At 33.4% G+C, this 26,626-nt stretch overlaps 1 protein-coding gene across 1 annotated transcript in view; it reads left to right on the top strand.

Moving 5' to 3' along the window:
* Window positions 1–18,733: 18,733 nt before the first annotated feature.
* The window catches only part of COL24A1 (collagen type XXIV alpha 1 chain), a 354,783-nt gene continuing 346,890 nt past the window's right edge, over window positions 18,734–26,626 (top strand). Inside the window, exons 1-2 of the mRNA XM_063105785.1 lie at window positions 18,734–18,743; window positions 19,076–20,442. Of these exons, the coding sequence (XP_062961855.1) occupies window positions 18,734–18,743; window positions 19,076–20,442 (1,377 nt within the window). The remainder of the gene's footprint in view (window positions 18,744–19,075; window positions 20,443–26,626) is intronic.

The following is a 26,626-nucleotide window of genomic DNA, read 5'->3' as shown; positions in this document are numbered from 1 at the left end:
GACACATTGAAATCAGAATCTGTGTGTGGGGGAGAGAGGGCAGTGTCAAGTATGAGAATAAATAGTTTTTAATATTCCCTGGGTGATTTCAGTGGGCAGCCAAAGCCAAAAAAAAATGGTCCAAAACAGGTGAGCCTTACATCGCCTCTTGAGCATCATGTATTCTAGAGCAGTGGTCCTCAGAATATGGTCCCAGATCAGCAGCATCAGCATCACCTGGGAACTCATTACAAGTGCATTTCTTGAGCCCTTCCCCAGACCTGCTGAGTCAGAAACTCCAGATGATTCTGATGCACATTGAAGCTTGAAAATCGCTGACCTAGTGCAGTAGAAAAGGATTAAAAAAGGTTCTTTGTCATAAGGTTAGATATATGTGATTTAAGCAAAAAATAATATCTACTTAAATGTATTTTTCTAACAATGTAAACATAAAGTGAATGTTCTAAATTGTTTTTTCTCAGAGTTTGGTACCCACGCAATTGGTATTAGAATTACCTAGTTAAAATGCATATATACTCAGGATCCATCCCCAATTATTTAATCATAATCTCTGCAGCAGAGCCCAGAATCTGCATTTTTCACAAGCACCTCAGGTGGTTCTTTGGCAAACTATTGATCTAAATGGATGAAACCTTATATGGAAATATTTTATAGGCTTCATTAAAATATATGGTTCAGCTATTTGCCCACATCAGTTGAAATTTCTGTAGTGATTCAGTTGATTATTTGATAGAATTAGTGACAGTTGTTAAGTATTTTATCAAAACCTTGCCTTATAAGAGCTGTGCTCTGGACTGACTGTGACCATAGAATGTGCATTTTTCACTTACTAACAAATGGTAAATACCATTTTCATACATATAAAATTTGTGTGTTGTTATGAACAGTATAACTTTATATTGTTGGCTTAAACATTGTAAAAAGATTATCTTTCTTACATTAAGATGCTATTTATAATAGCTGATAAAGGTAAAAACATCTTATTAATAATAAATAGAAAATGTACATGTTACTACTAGTACACCAGGAGCTTGATAAAAAGAATAAATACAATTACAATAATACATTGAACTTTCAAAGGGAGAGAACAGAACTGAGGTTACCAAAGGTGGGAAAGGGGGAGGGGAAAGGGAGGTAAGAGAGGAATTGGTAAAGGGCCATGAAAAACAATTACGTTGTGTAATGTTGAATACACTAATTATCCTGGTTTGAGCATCACATATTTCACACAGGTAATGATATTCAACTCTGTATACCACAGATATGTACAATCAACTATGTTACAATAAAAAGAAAAAAAAAAAAAAAGAAAAAGAAAGACTACGTAATTTCCAGAGAGCTCTGTAATGACTACTTGAAGAACTGCATTTTACAGAGTTATAATTTGAAGAGTCTCTGGTTAGAATCAAAAACAGAATCAGGATCTATGTTAGCAAGAATTAGGTAAATGAAGTATTTTCAGCATGCTCAACATCACTTTTCAAACTTATTTTTATGATGTTCATTTAGGAGGTAGTTTTAGCCAGTTATGAAGAATGTTCAAAAAAATCTATCAAAGATTTGGCTATACTAAAAATGTTACAAAATGTTTTTGCTTAGATAGCTAATCAATTATGAATGGACATTTTTATTTGTAGCAATTGGGTATTGCACTCACAATTACTACTAATAAAAATGCTCAGTGTTGACATCTACAGGCCATTGCTATTTTCAAAACCAAAGAATCATGAATCTAGGAGTGATTTAAATATGATATTCAAATGGATTTCACATACATTCATTTAAACAAATAAATAGCTGGTTCCATTAATTTATAATCACTATAGTTAAGTGAATATAATTTGTGCTATTTTGTGGAATTTCTTACTTTGTATGAAATTGCATGTATGGTAATTTGACATAACATATAATAATAATAATATCACCTATACTAGTTCACATTTATTGAGTGCTTCCCATGTGCCACTGCCAGATGCTGTTCTGTGTGCTCTACGTGAACCTTTTCAGCTAATCTTCAAAAAACCTTATGAGTTTAACAGAAAAAACTGAGAAGAAACTGAGGCAAAGGGTGATTAAAAAGTGTGCCCAAGTGACATAGTAAATGACAAAACTGGAACTTTAATCCAGAGCCTTTGTTCTTAATCACTATGAATATTAAAATACCAAGCTAATTATAGTAATAGTTTAATTCTTAATCTTGCTTTAGAGTTCATTTTGGATTTTATATGACTTATAGATCGTAAATGTCCAAGTAATAAGCTTTTTCCAAATGTCTTTTTCTTTTCTTAGGAAACTACTTCATTTTATTGTGCTATGTGTGGCTGGGGTTGCTGTTCATGCACAAGAACAAGGTAAGAAAATTACCATGTTATTTATTTGCTTGTATTAAAATTCTGCTTCCAGATAGCAAATGTACGTGACTTTTAAGTCATTATAACCTTAAATTCAACATTAAACAATAAAAATATTCCACCCAGTACAATGAGAATATAAGGGTAAAGAAACCAATTTGGGGGGGAAATATGACCTTTAAGAAATTACTCAGATCTTCCGTCTGTGGAATTGCTTACATTTTTAAGCAAACTCTGTAAAAGGGAAGTTTTGTACAGTAAAAAGGCTTTGCTTGTGACTTCGTTTTAAGTGGGAGTTCTTGGGGGTGGCAAACTGTAACTGAATTACCTTTGCACTTCTTGAAACAACACAAGCATATAATAAATGTTCCATCTAGATCTGCATCATTAAGAAGCAAAATAAAATCTGCATACTAGTGGGCTTGAGATTTTATTTAATTCAAATGGAGAGATTTAGAAAATAGTTTAGTGTTTTGTTTTTGCCTGCTAGCTGGTTGCTCTGGTAGTCTTATAATAGAATTTCAGGAGTCTATGTATACGCTAATTCATTCATTTATTAAATAACTTTAAAAAATTATCCTCTTCTATTTCCCATCTAATATCCTAGCTGCCAATGTTTTAAATATAAATAAGGTAATGTCTCTTGGCCTCAAAGTGAAAAAAGTGCCTTTGTCAAAAGTAAAAAATATATCATAGTCAAAGAAAAAAAATCCTGGAATCGTGCTGGACCTACAGACAATTATCATCATAGACCACCGCCCCCCCACCTCCTTTTTTTCCCCTCTTCTGCTGTATATGTAACAGAGCTTCATGGGGTTGTCAAATTATTCATACTGATGGAACCAACTTTTCAGTTCAATGATCAATTCAATAAGCCATTTGTCAATTTGATCAATCGACCAAAGAACAGTAAGGAAAAGGCAAGTAAACAAATTATGAATGAAATATGTGCAATGTAGAGAGAGGACACAAAGAAAGGGGTGGTACTCTATCTGAATAAATTGACATGTGGATATAGACAAGTGTTCTGTTAAATATCACATGCACAATTAAAATACTTCTTGGAAGACATTTATTAATTCTCTTCTATGCACAAATGGTTAAATTAGGCCACACGTCAAATGGATCTTCACGAAATGCTGTTCTTGACCAAGACATTTCTGTTACTTCATTTTGCTTTAAGTAGCCATGGAGAGAAGAGAAACTGTACCTCCTAATTTACTGTTATTACTGTTTCTGAGAATGTATTATGTACCAGTCACTGTACTGGTAGAATATACATTTTCTTCACCACTGTCTCATCACAGGGTTTTTATAATTATGCCCATGATAGAATTGCTGAAACCAAAATTTAGAATAGTTAACCACCCCAAGGTTAACAGCCTAATAAGTGGAATAAGAAGTGAACTCAGGTATTTTGACTGCAAATTCTACAAATTCTTTGCAATTAAGCCTCTTAGAGCCACAGAGAAGGTAAGAAAGAGGAGAAGAGCAATTACTAATTAAATTTATTTTTCTCATGTCCTTTGCTGGTACTTTGCACGTATTATTCTAATCCTCAGAACAAACATGCAGAGTAGGTTATTATAGATGAAGAAACTGAGGCTCGAAGAAGGGGATTGCCTTGGCTCGTACAGGTAAAACTTGAATCTCAGTGTGTCCATCGCTGAAGACAAAACTCTTTCTCCTACATTCCCTTGTTTCTCAATTGACAGCTACTGGAATTACGAGTTTAATAATTTACCAAATGTATCATTATCAAAATATTAGAAACTCAGGCAAAGAAAGACAGAGAGGAAATTGAATATTTATGAAAAGATTTTTTAAAAAAATTAGAACCAATGAAAGGAATAAATGAAAGAAACAATATCTTTCAACTTTAAGATCTCATTCATAGACTACAAAATTTGTTTTTTATTTCAGTGCAAACATCATAATTTTCAGTCTTCTTATAACCATAAAATATTATTACCAGTTCTCAACAAAAAGAAAAAGCCTTTAAAATATTTCTCAGACTTTAGAAAATTGGATATTTTTGAGCACAAAAAAGTAATGTAAATAGTATGTTATCAGAAAATTAGATTTTTTCCTAAAATTAAACTTTTGATTAAATTGGCATGATGCAATATGTAATATCTAACCAGGAGATTAGAAAAATGTTATCAGAGAAATTGTTTTTATAATGATCACAAATATCATTTGCAACCTTAATACTGATGAATATGTCTATTGAGATAGAGATTATCCCATTAGGCTTCTCAGAAATAAATATTTGTGTGCTTATGAATTTTTCAAAACCTAAAAAGTATAAAAGTAATACAAGTCCACAGTTTAAAGTTCAAATCGTACTAGAGAACACATAACAGAAACCAAAATCCCTTGCCCTTACTCATTCCTGAGATATTCTGCCCAAACGTGTAGTACCTTCTTTTGGTTTTAACCTCCACATTTCTTAATAATACACTTAAATATTGTATTGACTTCCTTTCATTGATGACGCGGATTAAACGTTTTTATATTATTCTATGCCCCCTCCTTCCCCTCCTTCTATCCTCTCAATACTGTTTTATCAAGTTTTTCAGTTAAATTAATATTTGTAATTTACTTTATTATGACTATGTGTATTTTTTTTTACCACTGAGCCATGTAAATTTATATTTTCTTTCCCATAAATATTACAAGATTTCCTCGTTTTTTGTTTGCTTTGTGTTCTATGTCAGTATCACTAATTCTTCTCAGATACTCCAAAAGAATTCTAAAACTTTTTTGAAAAATATTTTCTCCCAAAACACACCAAATTACTACAATTTGATTTTCTTCTTGGAGCTATTCCTTTTAGAAGCTAAAATTCTCCTAATCTACTGTGGACTAGCAGTTCTCTAAGCTTCTTGTAGAGTTGATGTTTCTCATCTGTGTTGATTTCTAGGAACTACATAGTTCCTTATTTGGGTGGAATATATCCTCTAGTTCCATCCTGTGAATATATACTTAAGGTGGTACATTTTGCAATATTGCATTTCTGAGAATGTGTTTATTTCACTCTTACACTTAAGGGTAGTTTAGGTGAGTATAGAATTTTAGGCTGTAAATATTTTTCCGTCAGATTTTGAAAGGCTTTCATCTTTTTCTTCTGACTTACAGAGTTGTTAAGAAATCTGATGTTATGCTAACTCTTGATCCTTTATATATGACCTTTTAATTTCCTCTGTAAGCCTTTAAGATCATCTGTTTATCCTTGAAGTTTTGAAATTTCACAATAATTTGCCTTAGTAGAGGTTTGTGCTGGGCACTTTTCAGTGTGGAAACTTACCCTTCATAGTCTGGGGATTTTTCTGTGTTATACTTTTCTGTCTCATATATTTATTTCCTCTTTCTGCAATTTCTATTAGTTATTGGATCTTCAGGGTTAAGCTCCTTATTTTCATCTAGATCTTATTTTCCATCTTTTTTTGTGTGTGTTCTATTTTATATTTATATTTCATGAGTTATTATTCCAAACATTTTAAAAAAAATTTCCACTCTCTTTAAATTTTTTATGAGCTTTTTCACTCAGAATGTTCCTTTCCTTTCTTTTTTTTTTTGATAGATCCTGTTCTTGTTTCTTTGATGCAATATCTACTCTTATCTCTAAAGATAAGAATGATTTTTTTTTTGAACTTTTCTTCTGCTCCGTGCATTGTCTGTGTTTCTTCCAAAGTTTCGTTTGTTTTGGTTTGTCTTTTGTGTTGGAGGTATTCTTTATAAGTCTGCAGTACCTTTCTTATCATTTAAAAATAACACACTACAAATATGCTTGGAAACCGTTTGCATGTAGGCTTGTCAACTGAGATGTTTCACACAGAGGGTAATTAAGTAGGATCCTGGCTGACCATCTTTTGGACCACAAATATCTGAGGCTCTAGAGTTTTAGAGAAGAATCCTCCAATATCTTATTTGTAGACTATAATCCTGGTTGTCACTGTTATAGGAGTTAAGTGATATAAAGAAGTTCTTGGGGGAGGGGTTGTCTCACAGTTTAGTATATAGATTTTAGCTGAATCGCTGAATCCCTTGTTCTCAATATGATGATTCTCTTCCATCTTCCTTTATGATTGGTTCCATGTTTTTACATAATTGATCTTTAATCTCCTATTGTGGTCTCAAAGCTTCTTATATAAACTTTCAGCTACTCATCCCCACCTATACCCACCCACCAATTTGAAGCCCCATGCCTCACTCCTGAATTCAGTGATTTGTTGCCTTCAATGCTTGAGCCTTTTCATGATTTTGTGATATGAATTTCCCTGTCTGTCATTAACATCTGCCTCTGCAAGCCCGTAGTGTTCAGTATTTTCAACTCTGCTAATTCCTTCATGTGCTTTTCATTTTTTAAAAGTTTGTTGATATCTCTTGTCTGCTATTGTCTCTTCTACTCATTCACTTTGCCCATGTAGTTGTTTTTTTCTTCAAGTTGTTATTTTTAATTGACACATAATAATTGTACATATTCATGGAGTACAATGTAATATTTGGGTACATGTATACAATGTTTAATGATCAAACAGGGTAATTATCATCACATCACCTCAAATATTCGTTACTTCTTTATGTTGGGAACATTCAAAATTCTCTCTTCTAGCTATTTGAAATGATACAATAAATTGTTAACTGTAGTCATGCTACAGTGCTATAGAACACTAGAACTTATTCCGTCTATCTAGCTGTAATTTGTATAATGTAGAACTAGCTCACCCTATATCTCCCTTCCCCAACTTCTAGTAACCACTGTTCCACTATCTACTTCTAGATCAACTTTTTCAGCTTCCACATATGAGTGAGAACAGGCATTATTTATCTTTCTGTGCCTAGATTATTTCATTCAACATAATGTCCTCCATGACTCATCCACGTTGCTGCAAATGACGGGATTTCATTCTTTTTTATGGCTTCATGGCATCCCACTGTGATGTATACCACATTTGTTTGTCTGCTGATGGAAATGTATGTTGATTCCACATCTTAGCTATTGTGAATAGAACTGTGATAAACATGGGAGTGCAGATATCCCTTTGACTATTGCCTTCCTTTCCTTTGGATGTACCCAGTAGTGGGACTGCTGGATCATATGGTAATTCAATTTGAAATTTTTTAAGAAACCTCCGTACTGTTTTCCATAACAGCTGTACTAACTTACATTCCCACCAACAGTGTATAAGAGTTCCCTTTTCTTTGCATCCTTGCTAGCATTCATTGTTTTTCGTCTTTTTGATAATAGCCGTTCTAACTGGGGTAAGATTATATCTCATTGTGGTTTTGATTTGCATTTCACTGATGATTAGTGACATTGAGCATTTTTTCCTTATACTTGGCCATTTGTATGTCATCTTTTGAGAAACGTCTATTCAGATCATTTGCCCATTTTTATGTTGCATTATTTGGTTTTTGTTTTGCTGTTGAGTTGTTTGAATTCCTTGTATATTCTGGATATTAATTCCTTGTTAACTGTATAGTTTGCAAATATTTTCTCCCATTCTATGGGTTATCTCTTTCCTCTGTTGATTATTTCCTTTGTCGTGCAGAAGCTTTTTAGTTTTAATATAATCTCATTTGTCTTTTTTCTTTTGTTGCCTGTGCTTTTGAGATCTTATTCATAAAATATTGGCCCAGATCAGCATCCTGAAGCATTTCCCCTATGTTTTTGTCTAGTAGTTTCATAGTTTTTGGCCTTACATTTAAGGCTTTAAATTCATGTTGAGTTAATTTTTGTATATGGTGAGAGATAAAGGTCTAGTTTCATTCTGCGGCATATAAATATTCAATTTTCCCAGCATCATTTATTGAAGATACTGTCCTTTCTCCAAGGTATGTTCTTGGCACCTTTGTCTAAAATCAGTTGGCTGTAGATACATAGATTTATTTATGAGTTCTCTATTCTGTTTCATTGGTCTTTGTGTCTGTTTTTGTGCCAGTAACATGCTGTTTGATTACTGTAACCTTGTAGTGTATTTGGAAGTCAGGTAGTGTGATGCCTACAGCTTTGTTCTTTTTGCTCAGGATTGCTTTGGCTATTTGGGGTCTTTTGTGGTTCCATATGAATTTTATAATTTTTTTTATGTTTCTGTGAAGAATATCATTGGTAGTTTGATAGGGACTGCAATCTATAGATCACTTTGGGCAGTATTGTCATTTTAACAATATCAGTTCTTCCAATCTATAAACATGGGATGCCTTTCCATTTTTTCATGTCCTCTTTGGTTTCTTTCATTGTTGTTTTGTAGTTTTCTTGTAGAGATCTTTCATCTCCTTGGTTAAATTTATTCCTATGTGTGGTATTTTATTTTTGTTGCTACGGTAAGTAAGATTACTTTCTTGATTTCTTTTTCAGCTAGCTTTTTGTTGGTATAGAAATGCTACTAATTTTTGTACATTGATTTTGTATCCTGCAACTTTACTGAATTCATTTATCAGATCTAGGAGTTTTCTGGTGGAGTCTTTAGGTTTCTCTCTACATAAAATCATGCCATCTGCAAACAGCGACAATTTGACTTTCTCCTTTCTAATTTGGATGCCTTTTATTCCTTTCTCTTGCCTAATTGCTCTGGCTAGTACTTCCAGTACTATCTTGAATAAAAGAGTGGTGAGAGTGGGCATCCTTGTCTTGTTCCAGTTCTTAGGGGAGCAGAATGATGTTAACTGTGGGTTTGTGATATCGTGCCTTTATTGTGTTGAGATACATTCCTTCTTTACCTAATTTGTGGAGAGTTTTTTCTTTTAATCTTAAAGGGATGTTAAATTTTATCCAATGTTTTTTCTGTGTTTATTGAGATGCCCATGTAGTTTAAAACCACATTTCCTTATTCTCATTTTAGTGAGATTTTTAAGACTGAGAAGAAATAAACATTTACATGATTTGCTATGGTTTCAGTTATTCCTTTTAATTTTAACACAGCTAAGAAAAACCATTTTAAGATTCTTATTATTTGATATAAATTTTGTATTTGTTTTATAGCCATGTTTTAGATATAACCTAATGAATAAATGATTTTATTTCAGGAAAAACTAGTTAATATAAGGCTATGTTTTCTGAGCATTTGACAAATAGAGATATCTTTTCTTACCTGATCCAGTGTACTTTTCTTATTACTCTCTGTGTTGGTGAACTGGATGCCAGTAAGATACAGTGTTGGCATCGCTGCAACACTTCTCTATGATGACTTATACCATGCAAGATGTGTAACTAATTCTTAGCATGCATATCATTCTCATGTTCATGATCCCTAGGTGTGAAAAGCACATGTGTAGAAATCTATGTGTGGAATACTCATCTCCAAGAAGAGTATTTCCTGTAGAAATTAATCCAAAATGTGTTTATTGTTAACAGAGGAGCAGCTCATTCTAGTTGCAGTAACTTCAAGTACTTCTGCCAAAAACCCCTATGGGCACTTAACCGAAAATTTTACACATAGCTTAAAGCTTCATTTCTCATTTTTAAAATAAATTTGAATGTATCTATTTATACAGGATAGATGTGTTGTTTACAGTAAGAATACTTTAAAGAAAAACAATTACCACTTTTAACAAATCTAATGTCAGTGGTGCTTAAGCACAGGTGTTCTGGAGCCAGAAGCCTGGGCTTATGTCCAATTTCCATCGCTTACTAGCTTTGTGACCTTCAGAAGTTAAAAAAAAATTTTTGAGCCTCATTCTCGGCAAGTCTAAAGTGAAGATAATAATAATACTTACTACACAAGGCCGTTGTGTGGATAAAATGAGATAAAACATAAAGTGTTTAGCACAGTGCCTGTTTCACAGTGAAAATACAATACGTTTTAGTAGGAAAAAAAGAAATACTCCAGATCCTTTTATTTTTCCATATTTTCATAATTTGAAAAATAAAACAAAATATTTGATTTTAAACAATTCCTTTACTTCCTTAAATCAGTGAACTGCAGCCAGGAAGCTTGTACTTGAGTCTTGATTCTGACACTGTATTTAGTTGAGACTAAACAAAACAATACAAAGTGTATGTTGGGCAGTTATCTAGTTAATTTAGTCAGTTTGGGTAAATTGGCAAAGAAAAGAAAAGTGTGCTGAGGACTATATACTCTCTCACTTACAACTTTGGTGATTTTATTTTGAACAATTATTTTATTTTTTCTTTCCTACAAACTGGAAGGAATATAGCTTTGGGAACTTAATTGACTCAGACGCGAAAATTTAAAACAGTGAGAATTTATTAAAATTAAGTGTTATGTTGTATTAATTTAGTTATTTAGTAGTAAGAGTTAACGCTATAATTTGTTATACTCTATAAAGTGAAATTACTCTTTACTTTTTAATCTAAAAATTAATAACTTTCTTTTAAATCCTTTAAACAATCCTTTTACCAGTTACTAAGAAATGTAAAAATCACTGTACTTTGAGGGGCAAAAATAATAGTACCCTTGTTCATCCAATCTGGGGTAGAATATTATTGAATATTGTCAAGTAAAATGATTCTTCAATTCCGTACTTATGAAACAAGTTTAACCATTGGCTTTCCCATATCTATTTCTTTAGGCATATACTATAAACCCCCACACTAACCACTGGATTTAGAGTCAGAGACTTAGGTATAAGTCATAGTTTTATTGTCTACTGAGACTCAATTTCTCTTTTCTCCCTCTCTCTTCCTCCCTCTAAGTCCTTTTCTCTCCCACTTCCACTCTCTTTTCCCTTCCCCCATCTTTCTTTTATTCTGACTTGTGATAACAATATTAATGCTGCTTAGTGAACAAGTTTCAAATGAAAGGCAAGTAAGTTTGGTGTGTCTGTGTCTATAGCCATAGAGTGTCAGCTTTACAAACTTAGAAGATTGATTTTATTAGTATATTGAAAGAGGATTTATTTATCATTCGTGTGTAACAAAAAAAAACAACAAAAATTGTACTGAAGGCTTATAGAGGAGGTAACACTTGAACTGAGTCTTGTAGGATGAGTAAAACTTGGCATGGAGGGAAACACTTAATGGGACTCTAAAGGAATGGGATTTTTTAAAAAAATAGATAAAACTGCTAAATATTGCCAGGATAAAGAGAAGAAGAAGAAGAAAAAAAAATAGAAAAGCTTTGATATGTCAAGAAATTCAAGAAAGAGTAAAAAATATAGACAGAGAATGCTGTGGAGTAAGCAGATATATCAGTTAAGAAAAAAATGAGCAAGGGCTAGTGTGAAGTTAGAAGGCAGCACCTAAGACCGTCCTAACTTCTGACACCAATTTCAAATTCAGGGGTCCCTAAGACCACCCTTAGGCTCAATAATACTTTCGAAGGACTCATAAGACTCATTGAAATCTTTATACTCACAGTTATGATTTATTGTAGCAAAAGGATACAAATTAAAATCAGTCCAAAAAATGAACTGAGGGCTTAGAGTGTCCCAAACAGAAAGAACAGTAAGTGCAAATATCACGAGGTAAAAATGAGTTTAGTGTGTTTAAGGAATAAAAAAGGACTGGTTTGGCTGGAGTAAAGTAAGGTGGGAATAAAATGTTAGGAGATGAGATTAGACGTAATAAGAGAATAGGTTACATTGGTTTCATACACCATGTAAATGGCTTTAGCTATTGGAGAATTTTGATCAGGGAGTGGCATGATTTAATTTACACTGTAAAAAGATTATTCTGGCTGCTTGTGTGGTTGTGTTGCTCCTCACTGAGAGAAGCACTGAAGTAAGAAAAACGAGGTTTGTGGAAAATATATATTGAGTGCCTTGGGACATGTAATCTGTACTGGATAAATTCAAAGGCAATTGGATATGAAAGCCCAGAAGAGGGGTTTATGAGTCAGCATATGCGGTTGTTGAAGCCATGGTTTGAATTAAGTCATTAGGCCTGGTGTTTACAGTGAAATGAGCAAGGAGTTGTCTTGGTGACACCACCACTTATCCTACATTTAAGAAACAAATAGAGGAAAGAGATACAGTCAGTTCAGCTGTTAGGTGACATGTGCATTCCTAAAAGTTACTGTGGGAAGAGATTGGCTCCAGAGGACTGGACTGCCTGTGTTCAAATTCTGCCTCTGCACTTCCTACTCAGGTGACCATGGGCAAATAATTTAACTTTTCTGTAACTTTTCTTATCTGTTAGATGAATAAAAGGTGAGTGAAATAATAAATAAACCTAAAAACTTTATTTTCAGCAAAACCAGGTGACTAATATAATCTGAAAATCCCCTTAAAGTACACCAAGAAAAGCAGAGACCACGTGGAGTAAACTCAATACTAAGATTTCAGAAAGTACCAGCAAAACCAAACTTCCTGAAGGTGAGGAGCATACTCGGAAGTACTAATCATTAGCCCCTGTACAAAACAAGGGTTTGGGGAGAGCAGAAGCTGTCAAGGACAAAGTACAAGAAAGAAACACAGGTAATAGCTAAATGGCTAAGTGGGAACAGATCTCAGAAAATGCAAAAGTTCACATCCTGAGTGAGAGTGGGTACAGAGTCCTAGTGAGGGGTTGTACACAGAGCTGGCTGTAGAAGTCCCCCTGGACTAGGTTTGGTTCAAAGAAGGAAGGAGCCATTTTAGAAGGAAACTGATAATGCTGAAGCAAAGCCTTTGGGTTTTAAGATTTGGAAAGCATGGACCTCCCTCTTCTTCCTCCAGCACTGTTCTATAAATTACTGGGCTAAGAAATATTGAGTAATTAAAAGGAGTTGGACCAGAATAAATAGAAAGATAGAACAAGGGAAAATGTAGGGAAAAGCAGCAAAAATGATAATGTACACAAAAATATTGCTACTAAACAGATAAGAATTATGACCAAATATTAATAAAACCCTGTATTAGTCCATTTTTGTTGCTTTTAACAAAATACCTGAGACTAGGTGATTTATAAAGAAAAACGACATTTATTGCTTACAGTTTCTGAGGCTGGGAAGTCCAAAGTCTATCTGGTGGTGGCAACAGTGACCCAGGGGTCTCACACTGCAAGATGGTGGAAGCAGAGAGAGCAGAGAGAAAGAGAACCCTCTCCTTTTAATGCCCTCAGAACCACGCCCCTGACCACCATTTTTAATCCATTCACTACTGTATGGTCCTACAATCTAGTCACATCTTCAAGGCTCCACCTTTCAATCACCATAATAGGATCTCCCACCCCTCTTAACAGTTACAGTGAGGGGTTAAGTTTCTCAGACATAAAACTTGGGGAAACAATTCAAGCTTCAGTGAGTTTTGGGAGGACATAAATCAATCCACTATAACCCCCAAACATCTATATGAAAGAAGATTATAAAGCAGAAATATAAGAACTCAGGGAAAAGGAAGAGATGGTAAGACATTAAAAGGATGTGAATTGTGAACTTTAGAACTCAGAAAAGAAGTCATAGGAAAAAAGACACCTTATAAATCAAAATGAAATTGGAAGCAGCATGAAGAGAAATTAGAGATTGTAGGAAACACAGTAAAGGAAAAAATAAGAAAATCAAACAAATGAACTGAAGATAAAGAACATATTAAAAAATTGTAGAGAAATGATACATATAGAAGACAACATGTTTCAGCATATTTATAATAGGAATTTTTGAAGAAGAAAGCTAAAACTATGAAATAGAACAAATATTCACAGATACAATTAATGAAAAATTTGCTGAAGTAAAAAAAATGAGTTGAATGTGTATAATGAATGGGCATACTGTGTACATGTGGACATTTATCCAGAATGGTCAATATGGAGCCATCCATATGCTAATAAAGTCACGGCATTTCAAAGATAAAGAACAACTCTTTTGGGCATGATAGCAAGAAACTGAGTCACTTATAAAAAGAAGAAAATTTAGCTGACTTCAGATTCTGTACCCGAATGTTCAGCATTTGAGGACGGTGGAACAATATTCATAAGATATTCAAGAAAAGGAAGTATCAGCAAAGAATTTTATATTCAACAAAATATAAGGTATAGGCTAGAAACAAACAATTCTGAAAAGTCCAACACTCAGGAAATGTTTCCATGAACCGTCTTAAAGAAACTAATAGAGGATAAACTTCAGCAAAAGATAAGCAACTGAGAAAACTACTGCAAAAGGCTGGTTCTATTTATTAGAAGAAAATGTAGGAACAGAGCAGAATATAAATGCTATACAAACTAACAACGTAGGAGTGGTATGACCACCAAAAAATAGGAGGAGGAGAGGGAAAAAAGATGAGGAGCAGATTAATTTTGCTGATTGCCTCATGTGTAGAAGCTGGGGATTAAATAATATTATCCAAAGCTGATAAACCAAATAAAAGGAGTATAAAGATATTTAACAACAAAAAGGTAAACACGAAAAAAGATACTCCTATTGACCAATATTAGATGGTATGGGAAAGAGTAAAAGGGGAAAGAAAGAAAACATTGAAGGAGAGAAGTAATACATATGTCTAAAGAAAGGACTAGAGGCATTACATACACTTATGATTTTAAAAGAAACCTTTAGCCAACTCCGTGGCGCACTCGGGAGAGTGCGGCGCTGGGAGCACAGTGGTGCTCCCCCTGCGGGTTCGGATCCTATATAAGGATGGCCGGTGCGCTCCCTGGCTGAGCGCGGTGCGGCTGGTCACAAAAAGACAAAAAGACAAAAAAAAAAAAAAAAAAGAAAGAAACCTTTAGAATAAATCTAAATTTCAAAAGAGCTACACAGAAAAACAAAGCAAAGGAAATAAACTACAAAGACTTTAGAAAAATTAAAGAGGTAAAACATAGTATAAAATAATATGACAGATTAGATAAACCATCATATCAATAAATGTAAATAGATTTAACATATATATTCAAAGAAAAAAATTTTTAGATTGGATCATAAAACAAATTTAACCCTTACTATTTACCTAAAACGTGTTTCAAAGTGGATGAAAGCCAAACATGGGCAAAGGTGTATCAGCCAAATGGAAACAAAAAGGAAATTGGGGAAGGGACCTTAATCTTACTACCAGGTAAAAGAATGCAAAAAAAAAAAAAAAAAAAAAAAGCCAATAAACTAGACGTAGAAAGTCTTTTTATAATCCGAAAAGTTGCGATATCCAATACATGTATGAATTTTATAAAAACTATGGCATCAATATTCATAAAGCAAAGACCACACAAAATAAAAAGCCAAATAGACACGCTAGTGGTAAGAGACTTTCTTGACCCCTCAGTTCATGACAGATTAACCAAATAAAAATAAATGAGAATATAGAGGATACAAATAACATAAACAACTAACTAGCATATATTAAATTCTGTACCCTGAAACACCTTTGCAAGTACTTATGAAACATTACTGAGTATTGGTCAGTTATTAGGGTAATTAAGTTTCAAAAATAGAAAGTGCAGATGAGATGCCATTCTCTGATTACAATGCTATTAAGTTAGAGCTTAACAACAAAATCAGAAAACAAAAAGACCCTTCTAATTGGGAATGTAAAACTTTCAAACCATTTGGGTCAAAGGGAAAATACAAATATAAATAATTTCTAGAAAACAACAAAAATGAAAATATCACATATCAAAATTTATGAGATACATCTAAAGCAGTACTCAGGACAATTTATAGCTTAGCTTAAATGCCTTCGTTATCAACAAAGAAAAGAAAAACAAAGAACAAATCACTCATCTTCACGATTTAGAAAATGATTGAAATAAACTGAAAGAAAATAGGAAAAGATAATAAAGATAAACCCTGAAATTATTTAATGATATAGAACACAGACAAAAATAGTAGAAAGAGTAAACAAATCCAAAGGCTATACTTTTGAAATGACGAATAATGAACTGATTTAAGAACAAACACAGCGAGGGCCGGCCCGTGGCTTACTTGGGAGACGTGGTGCTGACAACACCAAGTCAAGGGTTAAGATCTCCTTACCGGTCATCTTTTTTTTTTTTTTTTTTTTAAAAGAACAAATAGAGCAAAATATTCAAAAGTTAGAGAAATGAGGTAAAGAATCACAGAAATAGGAAAATAAAAAAGAATTATGAGAAACTACATGATCTCTGGAAAGTACATTTGAAATCCTAGAGAAAGTTTATTATTTCTTAGAAAAATATAATTTCTAAAATTGACTCAAGATGCAGTCAAAAATGAGAATAAATGAATTAACAGAGAAGATATTAGGAAAGTGAATGAAGAGCTATCAATGAAAGAGACAAGTTTGTGTACAGAAGAATTTTATGTACCTTTGGAGAAAAAAAAGATAATTCCAAAGTTATTTAAATTTTTATAGGCCATAGAAAATAATGAAATTTCAATACTATAGCCTGATAAAGATTGGACAATAAGAGAAAAACACAGACCAGTCTAACTCATAAATATTGATGCAGAGACTCTACATCATTATTAGTCAAGAATCCATCAAGGTATCAAAAGAACATACAATTAGCAAGTAGATTTTATTTCAGAAATGCAGAGTTCATTAACAGGAAATGGTTCATTAACAGGAAATTTATTGAGTAATAAATGCTCAAACACATTTGATTTTTAAAAAGCAGCTATTCGTCGTAAAGACTTCAATAAAAGTAGGATTCGATGAAACACTGTTATACATATAAAGAAATATTGAAAACACATAAATGCATTCTAAAGATTTCAAATAGTACTCTTCTGAATAATATTTCCTTTTGATAGGATCAGAAATTTGAGGCAATAGATGACAGGGGATTTTGTTAAATGCAAGGAGAGTTTTTCTTGGGGCAAAGAGCATCCCTTGATATCATACCACAGAAGCGTGACTCTTCTTTTGTGTAACAGTAACTTATTTGGCATCATAGAATTACAACTTTCACATACTTTGTGATTGTTTGTTCTTTAAATTTAAGCATTGTGATTTTCACAGAAGCAGTGTTTGTAGCTTACTTCTCAGATGGAGATATGCATACTTTTAGAGTCAGGTAGCACTGGCTGAGGGTACCCAAAGTCACAGACTGACATGGCATATGTTTCAGGAGTGTAAATTTTCTTAGAAGGTTGGGGATGGGTACAGTTAGCTGATTTAGCTGGTAATTTCTTTTGTACATTGAAACAAACAACCATATTATAAATTAAAATTAAAATTTTACATTAATTGTAAGTATAAAACACAAGTCAAAGGTATTTTTTTGTGATTATATGGTGCCTCTTTAAAATATGCCCCCAAATTCCTGGAGATGCATATAATTCTACACTGCTGTTAGGAATATTTGGGTTGAAAGGCTTAAGACACACTATCATATATCTTAGATACAAACATTTATATCCTTTAAAACTGTTATAAAATTACAACTATTTTATTAGTAAAATAATGGTTGTTCTAACCTTAAAATAAACACCTGACTTTTTTGTAAAGATCGTTATGAGAAAACATTTTAATTGTATTGCTAGATTACTCATGAATGATATTTAGTAGTTATTTCATTTTAAGACATAATTGTCAGACTTGGAACTAAGATTCTCCATTATGTTTTGTTATTTGTAATGAACATGTATTATCAAATGTCTACTAATTTCCTGCAAAAGGAAAATTAAAGTCATGTCAAATGTTCCTGGATAATCTTAAAAAACTTATTTTTCTTCACTTATCACAAGTCTTATCATTTCTGGTTGGAGATGATTTTATATATACATATACACCCCCACACACAAAGATACAAATGGGAGATTTATAACCCAAAGAATATAAATGATCATATGGCTCACTAGTCTGTTCTATAAAGATTCATCATTCTTTACAAGTTGCATGTAATTTTATATGACTCTAGAGGTGAATATGAGATCTTATCAGATTCTGGTGGGGCAAATTCATTCTTTCAGAAATTACAGAACTATTTGCAAGGCAAATGCTTTAGAAATCCATTAATGAATCAGAACCTGTCTTTTAGGAACTTATGATTAGGTAAGGGAGATAAGCAGTATACTACTGGTAATATTACAATGAACAATAAATCAGAAAAATCTATAATTATATCAAATCCATATATAATGCATATTACATTAAATATAAATATTAAAACAGAGTCTACAAATTGAATAAAATTTTCTATGGAAGACTTGGGGAAAAAAATGAAAGAGAGAGAAACTTGGAAGGGACAGAAAAAGTGTGGTGTTCACCAATGAAACAAATTTAAATTCTCTTACCCAGGAGTTATCAAAGGATTTTAGTGACCAGAGGACTTTTAGTGTAGCATACACTTAAGGTATTAAGCTTAGGGAGAGCTTCTATGTGATTTGTAAATTCCCAGAAGGTTAGAAGGGAAAACAGCCTGAAAAATTATAGTTACAGGGATTGTGAAAGCTTAATTTATAAAATGGTTTCCAAATCACAATTTTTTTTTTTGTTAAGTATGACCCCAGTTTCTCTTTAAAATATGTGTCATTAAATTTTAAGTTCTAAATTAAAAAGTAAATGGCATCTGGGAATCTTTGAACATGTATATTCGTTGGAGAAACAAGAATTCTAGTCAAATGGAAAAAATGAGAGAACTAAACTAATTCTTTAATTTTGGGTTTAGAGATATTGGTGGGTGCGTGTGCTTGTGTGCACGTCTACACACATGCTTTATGCAAACTATTGAGTATAATGTCTTACTCTCTCCCCCCATCTCTTGTTATGTGGAAATTAGTTATTGATAGAGCATGTTTATTTTAGAAACTACTGTTGATAAAAGGAAGATTTTCTCATACTCAAACATTTATAAGAACACATGAATGCATAAGAGTAAGATTCTTTTTCTCTTTCTCTTTCTCTCTCTCTCTCTTTTTAATTTCCAGGCATAGATATTCTTCATCAACTAGGCCTTGGAGGCAAAGATGTAAGACACTCATCATCAGTGACTGCTGTACCATCATCATCTACAACATTACCTCAGGGGGTGCAATTATCAGAATCAGGTGTCACTTTAGAAAATGATACTTATATTGAGTCACCACTCATGAAAATTTTACCAGTCAGCCTGGAACAGCCATTTACAATATTAATTGGCTTACAGTCACATAGAGTGAACAATGCATTTCTCTTCAGCATTAGAAATAAAAATAGACTGCAATTAGGAGTACAATTACTACCTAAAAAATTAGGAGTGTACGTTGGAGGAAAGCAGTCTGTATTTTTCAACTACAGTGTTCATGATGAGCAATGGCACTCATTTGCCATTACTATTAGAAATCAAGTTGTCTCACTGTTTGTTGACTGTGGAAATAAATATTTTAGCACAGAGACTATTCCAGAAGTTCACACCTTTGATGATAACAGTGTATTTACCTTAGGAAGTATGAATAATAATTCTGTCCATTTTGAAGGAATAGTATGTCAGCTGGATATTATTCCTTCTGCAGAAGCATCTGCAGACTACCATAGACATGTGAAACAGCGGTGTTGTCAAGCAACCAAATACCCATCTGAAACAAGCCTTCCTCAAACAACTATCAAACCAACTAAAATATTGGAACACTCTGGCCTGCCCAAACAATTTGGTGAAAAAGTACTGTCAGAGGATGCATTTACTGAAGGCAAAAGCATTCCAAATATAGTAAATAATGACTCTGCAACAGTGCATAAAAAAAAAGAACACCAGATATCAAGATCTCAGTTAACTTCTCTTCATGCAGGAACTGTCTCTGCTGTGGATCTCACAAACCATGGTCTACAGGCCAAAGAAATGATTATTGAGAAACAAACTCAGACAAATTTAAGCTTGTCCACAACCCATCAGTACCTCAGTGAGGCAAGAATAAATACCAAGAGAAAATTTAGTTCTCTCCTAAATGTATCTGATATCACACAACATGATGATCGAGTAACTGGTCTGTCACTGCTTAAGAAGATGTCATCTATTCTTCCACATATAAAACAAGATATGATTACTAATCTCAAGAAGGCTATCACAGCAAATCTACACACTAATGAACTCATGGAAATGCAACAGATTTTAAACACAACCTTATACAGAAAGACAGATGAGACATCTGTGGATAATCACCTTGATCTAAGGAAGGAAGGTGAATTTCATCTTGATGCTACTTATCCCATTGAAAATAGCTATGAAACTGAGCTTTATGATTTTTATTATTATGAGGATCTTAATACAATGCTCGGAATGGAGTATCTGAGAGGGCCAAAAGGGGACCCTGGACTTCCCGTAAGTGTTTTTTTGTTTTTGTTTTTTAAATATCTCTTAATGCACTAACTTACCATACATTTCAAAGAAAGTTCTCTATACAAAGCAATAAAGAACAGATAAGATCTGTCATAGAAATCTATCTTGGCACAGTGAATGAATTTATGGTTGTTATAACACATCTGCCAGAATGCAACCCTGGCTCAAATATTGTACTTTTAAAAGAATTGGCAGGCTGAAACGTTTACTTAATTCTGCTAACGTGGTGGGCAAATGTTTTCTAAATATGTTTTTCTAAATATGTTTTCTTAAAATTCAACCAATAATTCAACTGCTAAATATACATCAGCATATTTTATATATTAAATAAAACCCTATAACTTTAATGCATAGCCCTGATAAGAAAAGGATATAACTGTTATGGTAGATTTAAAAAATACATTAAATACATCAATGAAATATCCTTTCAGCAAAATAGCATCAGATAGATTACAACAGAGTGTAGTTTATTTTAGATAGAGGTTATTTTGTAGTGAACCATTGACTGGGAAAAAACAAACCTTGACATTATCATTCTAAATGAAATACTTTAATTTCCATGAAAAATAACATATTTCATTATGTCTTTAATGATATTATTAATTTACATTTATGGATTGGATTAATAAAAGCTCCCCTTACCTAATACAAAAATAGCCAGTTAGCCTATCAATCCATTCAATGGAAAAAAACAGCCAAGCCACTTATTTAATAATATATAAACAAAACTGTGAGATAATAAACCGAATTTTTCAGCTCTGAATTTCTTTTCTAATGTACATGTAATTAGAGATCAACATTTGAAAATTTCCAAAATAATTTAAAAATTATTTAAAGCCATTTAAAATTACAACGTTGGAAACATTGTTTTTGCCTTTCATATTTGTATACCTTAAATAATTTACCTATGTCTTTATAAATTAATTTTTTTCAAAATTGCAAGTAGATTAAAATATATCTGAAAGTATTTCTTTATTTATCTAAAATAAAATTTGAGTCATTGGTTTAGTTCCAGAAACTATAGAATGGTAAAAGGAGATGCTACTTTCCTAGCTAATGTTTCCTTTGTGGTAATTACTCAAGGTGATTTGACAGGTATTGAACAACTCTTATTAGAGTGAATGGTTAAAGGTTATAAAAGAAAATCTGAAGAATATATTATTATAGAGAAATAAAATCTTTTCAGCTGTGACAATTAGTCATCAACCTATTGGTAATAAAGTTGAATCACTGGGCAGTTCATACTAAACAAATAGTTATGGAAGCCATTTACTTTCTTTAGAAAAAGTCAGTATGATGAGATGGACATTAATCCCTTCTATAAACCCCAAAATAGTCATTCCACATTGTTAGGTGAAGCAATAATATTCGACAGATATTTACTTAGTCTCTGCTAGGCACAAGGCAGGAACACAAGTATGTATAACACAGTCATTGCTCAGAAGGAGCTTATATTTCAATAACAAAGATAAAAGAAGTACATTTATAACTATCTCATGGTGAGGTAAGATACATGCTGCTGAGAGATACCAACTAAGTATAAGGGGTAGAGGTGTTCAAAGGTAAAAATATATATATTTACTGAGAGTATCTCTATGAAAAATCACTTAAAGCTGAGCTGTTCAGGATAGGTTCTTGTGGACAAAGTTGGTTATGACCTAGGCTTAAAGAATGGATAAGATTTTGATAGGTGAGAGGAGGTGGTATAGTTTTTATACAGGAAATGAGAATAATAGCTATTATTTATTGAGTTCTTCTTACCTTGTGGAAGCCACTTTACTGGGCCCTTTACATACATTGTTTTATCTTAAAAGAACTTTGTAAGGTTAGTATTATTATCCTAATTTTTTGGATGAAGCAACTGCAGCCCAGAGGAGTTAGTTTACTTGCCCACAGCAACACTGCTGGCAGATGAGAGAGTCAGGATTTGAACCCAGGTTTTCTGACTCTTTTTTTTTTTTTTTTTAATTTTTTAATTTTTTAATTTTGTTATTTATTGTTTCTTTTTTTTTTTAAATTTTATTTTGTCGATATACATTATAGCTGATTATTGTTCCCCATCACCAAAACCTCCCTCCCTTCTCCCTCCCCCCCTCCCCCCCAACAATGTCCTTTCTGTTTGCTTGTTGTATCAACTTCAAATAATTGTGGTTGTTATATCTTCTTCCCCCCCCCCCCGGTTTGTGTGTGTGTGTGTGTGTGTGTGTGTGTGTATGTGTGTGTGTGAATTTATATATTAATTTTTAGCTCCCTCCAATAAGTGAGAACATGTGGTATTTCTCTTTCTGTGCCTGACTTGTTTCACTTAATATAATTCTCTCAAGGTCCATCCATGTTGTTGCAAAAGGCAGTATTTCATTCGTTTTTATAGCTGAGTAGTATTCCATTGTGTAGATGTACCACATTTTCCGTATCCACTCATCTGATGATGGGCATTTGGGCTGGTTCCAACTCTTGGCTATTGTAAAGAGTGCTGCGATGAACATTGGGGAACAGGTATACCTTCGACTTGATGATTTCCATTCCTCTGGGTATATTCCCAACAGTGGGATGGCTGGGTCGTATGGTAGATCTATTTGCAATTGTTTAAGGAACCTCCATACCATTTTCCATAGAGGCTGCACCATTTTGCAGTCCCACCAACAATGTATGAGGGTTCCTTTTTCTCCGCAGCCTCGCCAGCATTTATCGTTCATAGTCTTTTGGATTTTAGCCATCCTAACTGGGGTTAGATGGTATCTCAATGTGGTTTTGATTTGCATTTCCCGGATGCTGAGTGATGTTGAGCATTTTTTCATATGTCTGTTGGCCATTTGGATATCTTCCTTAGAGAAATGCCTACTTAGCTCTTTTGCCCATTTTTTAATTGGGTTGCTTGTTTTCTTCTTGTAAAGTTGTTTTAGTTCCTTATATATTCTGGATATTAATCCTTTGTCAGATGTATATTTTGCAAATATTTTCTCCCACTCTGTTGGTTGTCTTTTAACTCTTTTAATTGTTTCTTTTGCTGTGCAGAAGCTTTTTAGTTTGATATAATCCCATTTGTTTATTTTTCCTTTGGTTGCCCGTGCTTTTGGGGTCGTATTCATGAAGTCTGTGCCCAGTCCTATTTCCTGAAGTGTTTCTCCTATGTTTTCTTTAAGAAGTTTTATTGTCTCAGGGTGTATATTTAAATCCTTAATCCATTTTGAGTTGATTTTAGTATACGGTGAGAGGTATGGATCTAGTTTCATTCTCCTGCATATTGATATCCAGTTATCCCAGCACCACTTGCTGAAGAGGCAGTCCCTTCCCCAGTGAATAGGCTTGGTGCCTTTGTCAAAGATCAGATGGCAGTAAGTGTGTGGGTTGATTTCTGGATTCTCTATTCTATTCCATTGGTCAGTGTGTCTGTTTTTTTGCCAGTACCATACTGTTTTGGTTATTATAGCTTTGTAGTATAGCTTAAAGTCAGGTAGTGTTATGCCTCCAGCTTTATTTTTTTTGCTGAGCATTGCTTTGGCTATTCGTGGTCTTTTATTGTTCCATATAAATGCCTGAATAGTTTTTTCCATTTCTGAGAAAAATGTCTTTGGAATTTTGATGGGGATTGCATTGAATTTGTATATCACTTTGGGTAGTATGGACATTTTCACTATGTTGATTCTTCCAATCCAAGAGCATGGAATATCTTTCCATCTTCTTGTATCCTCTCTAATTTCTCTCAGCAGTGGTTTGTAGTTCTCATTATAGAGATTTTTCACCTCCTTGGTTAACTCAATTCCTAAGTATTTTATTTTTTTGGTGGCTATTGTAAATGGGCAGGCTTTCTTGATTTCTCCTTCTGCATGTTCACTATTGGAGAAAATAAATGCTACTGATTTTTGTGTGTTGATTTTGTATCCTGCTACTGTGCTGAAATCATTTATCAATTCCAACAGTTTTTTTGTAGAGGTTTTAGGCTGTTCGATATATAGGATCATGTCATCTGCAAACAGGGACAGTTTGACTTCATCTTTTCCAATCTGGATGCCCTTTATTTCCTTCTCTTCTCTGATTGCTCTGGCTAGTACTTCCAACACTATGTTGAATAGGAGTGGTGAGAGTGGGCATCCTTGTCTAGTGCCTGTTCTTAAAGGAAAAGCTTTCAGCTTTTCCCCATTCAGGATGATATTGGCAGTGGGTTTGTCATATATGGCTTTAATTATGTTGAGATACTTTCCCTCTATACCTAACTTATAGAGGGTCTTTGTCATGAATGAGTGCTGAACTTTATCAAATGCTTTTTCAGCATCTATAGAGATGATCATATGGTCCTTGTGTTTGAGTTTATTAATATGGTGTATCACATTTATTGATTTGCGTATGTTGAACCAACCTTGCATCCCTGGGATGAATCCCACTTGATCGTGATGAATAATTTTTCGTATGTGTTGCTGTATTCTGTTTGCTAGTATTTTAGTGAGGATTTTTGCATCTATATTCATCAAGGATATCGGCCTGTAGTTTTCTTTTTTGGTTATATCTTTACCTGGTTTTGGTATCAGGATGATGTTTGCTTCATAGAATGAGTTTGGGAGATTTGCGTCCGTTTCAATCTTTTGGAATAGTTTGTAAAGAATCGGTGTCAATTCCTCTTTGAATGTTTGGTAAAATTCTGCTGTGAATCCATCTGGTCGTGGACTTTTCTTTGTTGGGAGCCTTCTGATAACAGCTTCAATCTCCTTTATTGTTATTGGTCTGTTCAAATTTTCTACGTCTTCACGGTTCAGTTTTGGGAGCTTGTGTGTGTCCAGAAATTTATCCATTTCCTCCAGATTTTCAAATTTGTTGGCGTATAGTTGTTTATAGTAGTCTCGAATGATTCCTTGTATTTCAGATGAATCAGTTGTAATATCGCCTTTTTCATTTATAATTTTTGTAATTTGAGTCTTCTCTCTTCTTTTTTTTTGTTAGCCATGCTAATGGTTTGTCAATTTTATTTATCTTTTCAAAAAACCAACTTTTTGATTCGTTGATCTTTTGAATTGTTTTTTGGTTTTCAATTTCATTCAGTTCTGCTCTGATCTTAATGATTTCTTTCCGTCTGCTAACTTTAGGATTGGATTGTTCTTGTTTTTCTAGTTCTTTAAGGTGAAGTGTTAGGTTGTTCACTTGCCATCTTTCCATTCTTCTGAAGTGAGCATTTAATGCAATAAATTTTCCCCTCAATACTGCTTTTGCAGTATCCCACAGGTTTTGGTATGATGTATCATTGTTTTCATTAGTTTCAATAAACTTTTTGATTTCCTGCTTGATTTCTTCTTGGACCCATATGTCATTAAGTAGAATGCTGTTTAATTTCCATGTGTTTGTATAATTTCCAGAGTTTTGTTTGTTATTAATTTCTAGTTTTAATCCATTGTGGTCTGAGAAGATACATGGGATAATTCCAATTTTTTTGAATTTATTGAGACTTGATTTGTGACCTAATATGTGATCTATCCTGGAGAATGATCCATGTGCTGCTGAGAAGAATGAATATTCTGAGGTTGTTGGGTGGAATGTTCTGTAGATATCTGCCAATTCCAATTGGTCTAGAGTCTTGTTTAGATCTTGTGTTTCTCTACTGATTCTTTGCCTAGAGATGATCTGTCTAATATTGACAGTGGAGTGTTCAGGTCCCCTGCTATTATGGTATTAGTGTCTATTTCCTTCTTTAGGTCTAATAGAGTTTGTTTTATAAATCTGGCTGCTCCAACATTGGGTGCGTACATATTTATGATTGTTATGTCTTCTTGATGGATCAGTCCTTTTATCATTAAGTAGTGTCCCTCATTGTCTCTTTTTATGGTTTTTAGTTTAAAGTCTATTTTGTCAGATATAAGAATAGCCACTCCAGCTCGTTTTTCTTTTCTGTTTGCATGGTAAATCTTTTTCCATCCTTTCACTCTTAGTCTGTGTGAATCTTTATGGGTGAGGTGGGTCTCTTGTAGGCAGCATATAGTTGGGTCCTGCTTTTTGATCCAGTCAGCCAGTCTGTGTCTTTTAATTGGGGAATTTAAGCCTTTAACATTAAGAGTTGTTATTGAAAGGTGTTGATTTATTCCTAGCATTTTATTGGTTGTTTGGTTGTCTTAGGTGTCTTTTGTTCCTTGCTTTCTGATTTACTGTTTGGTTTCTTTGTTTGTTGGTTCCTTAGGTTGTA

The sequence above is a fragment of the Cynocephalus volans genome, chromosome 8 (genome assembly GCF_027409185.1).
Source record: "Cynocephalus volans isolate mCynVol1 chromosome 8, mCynVol1.pri, whole genome shotgun sequence".
NCBI lineage: Eukaryota > Metazoa > Chordata > Mammalia > Dermoptera > Cynocephalidae > Cynocephalus > Cynocephalus volans.
Note: the sequence above shows the minus strand (reverse complement) of the source record. Positions and strands in the feature narration are given on the sequence as shown.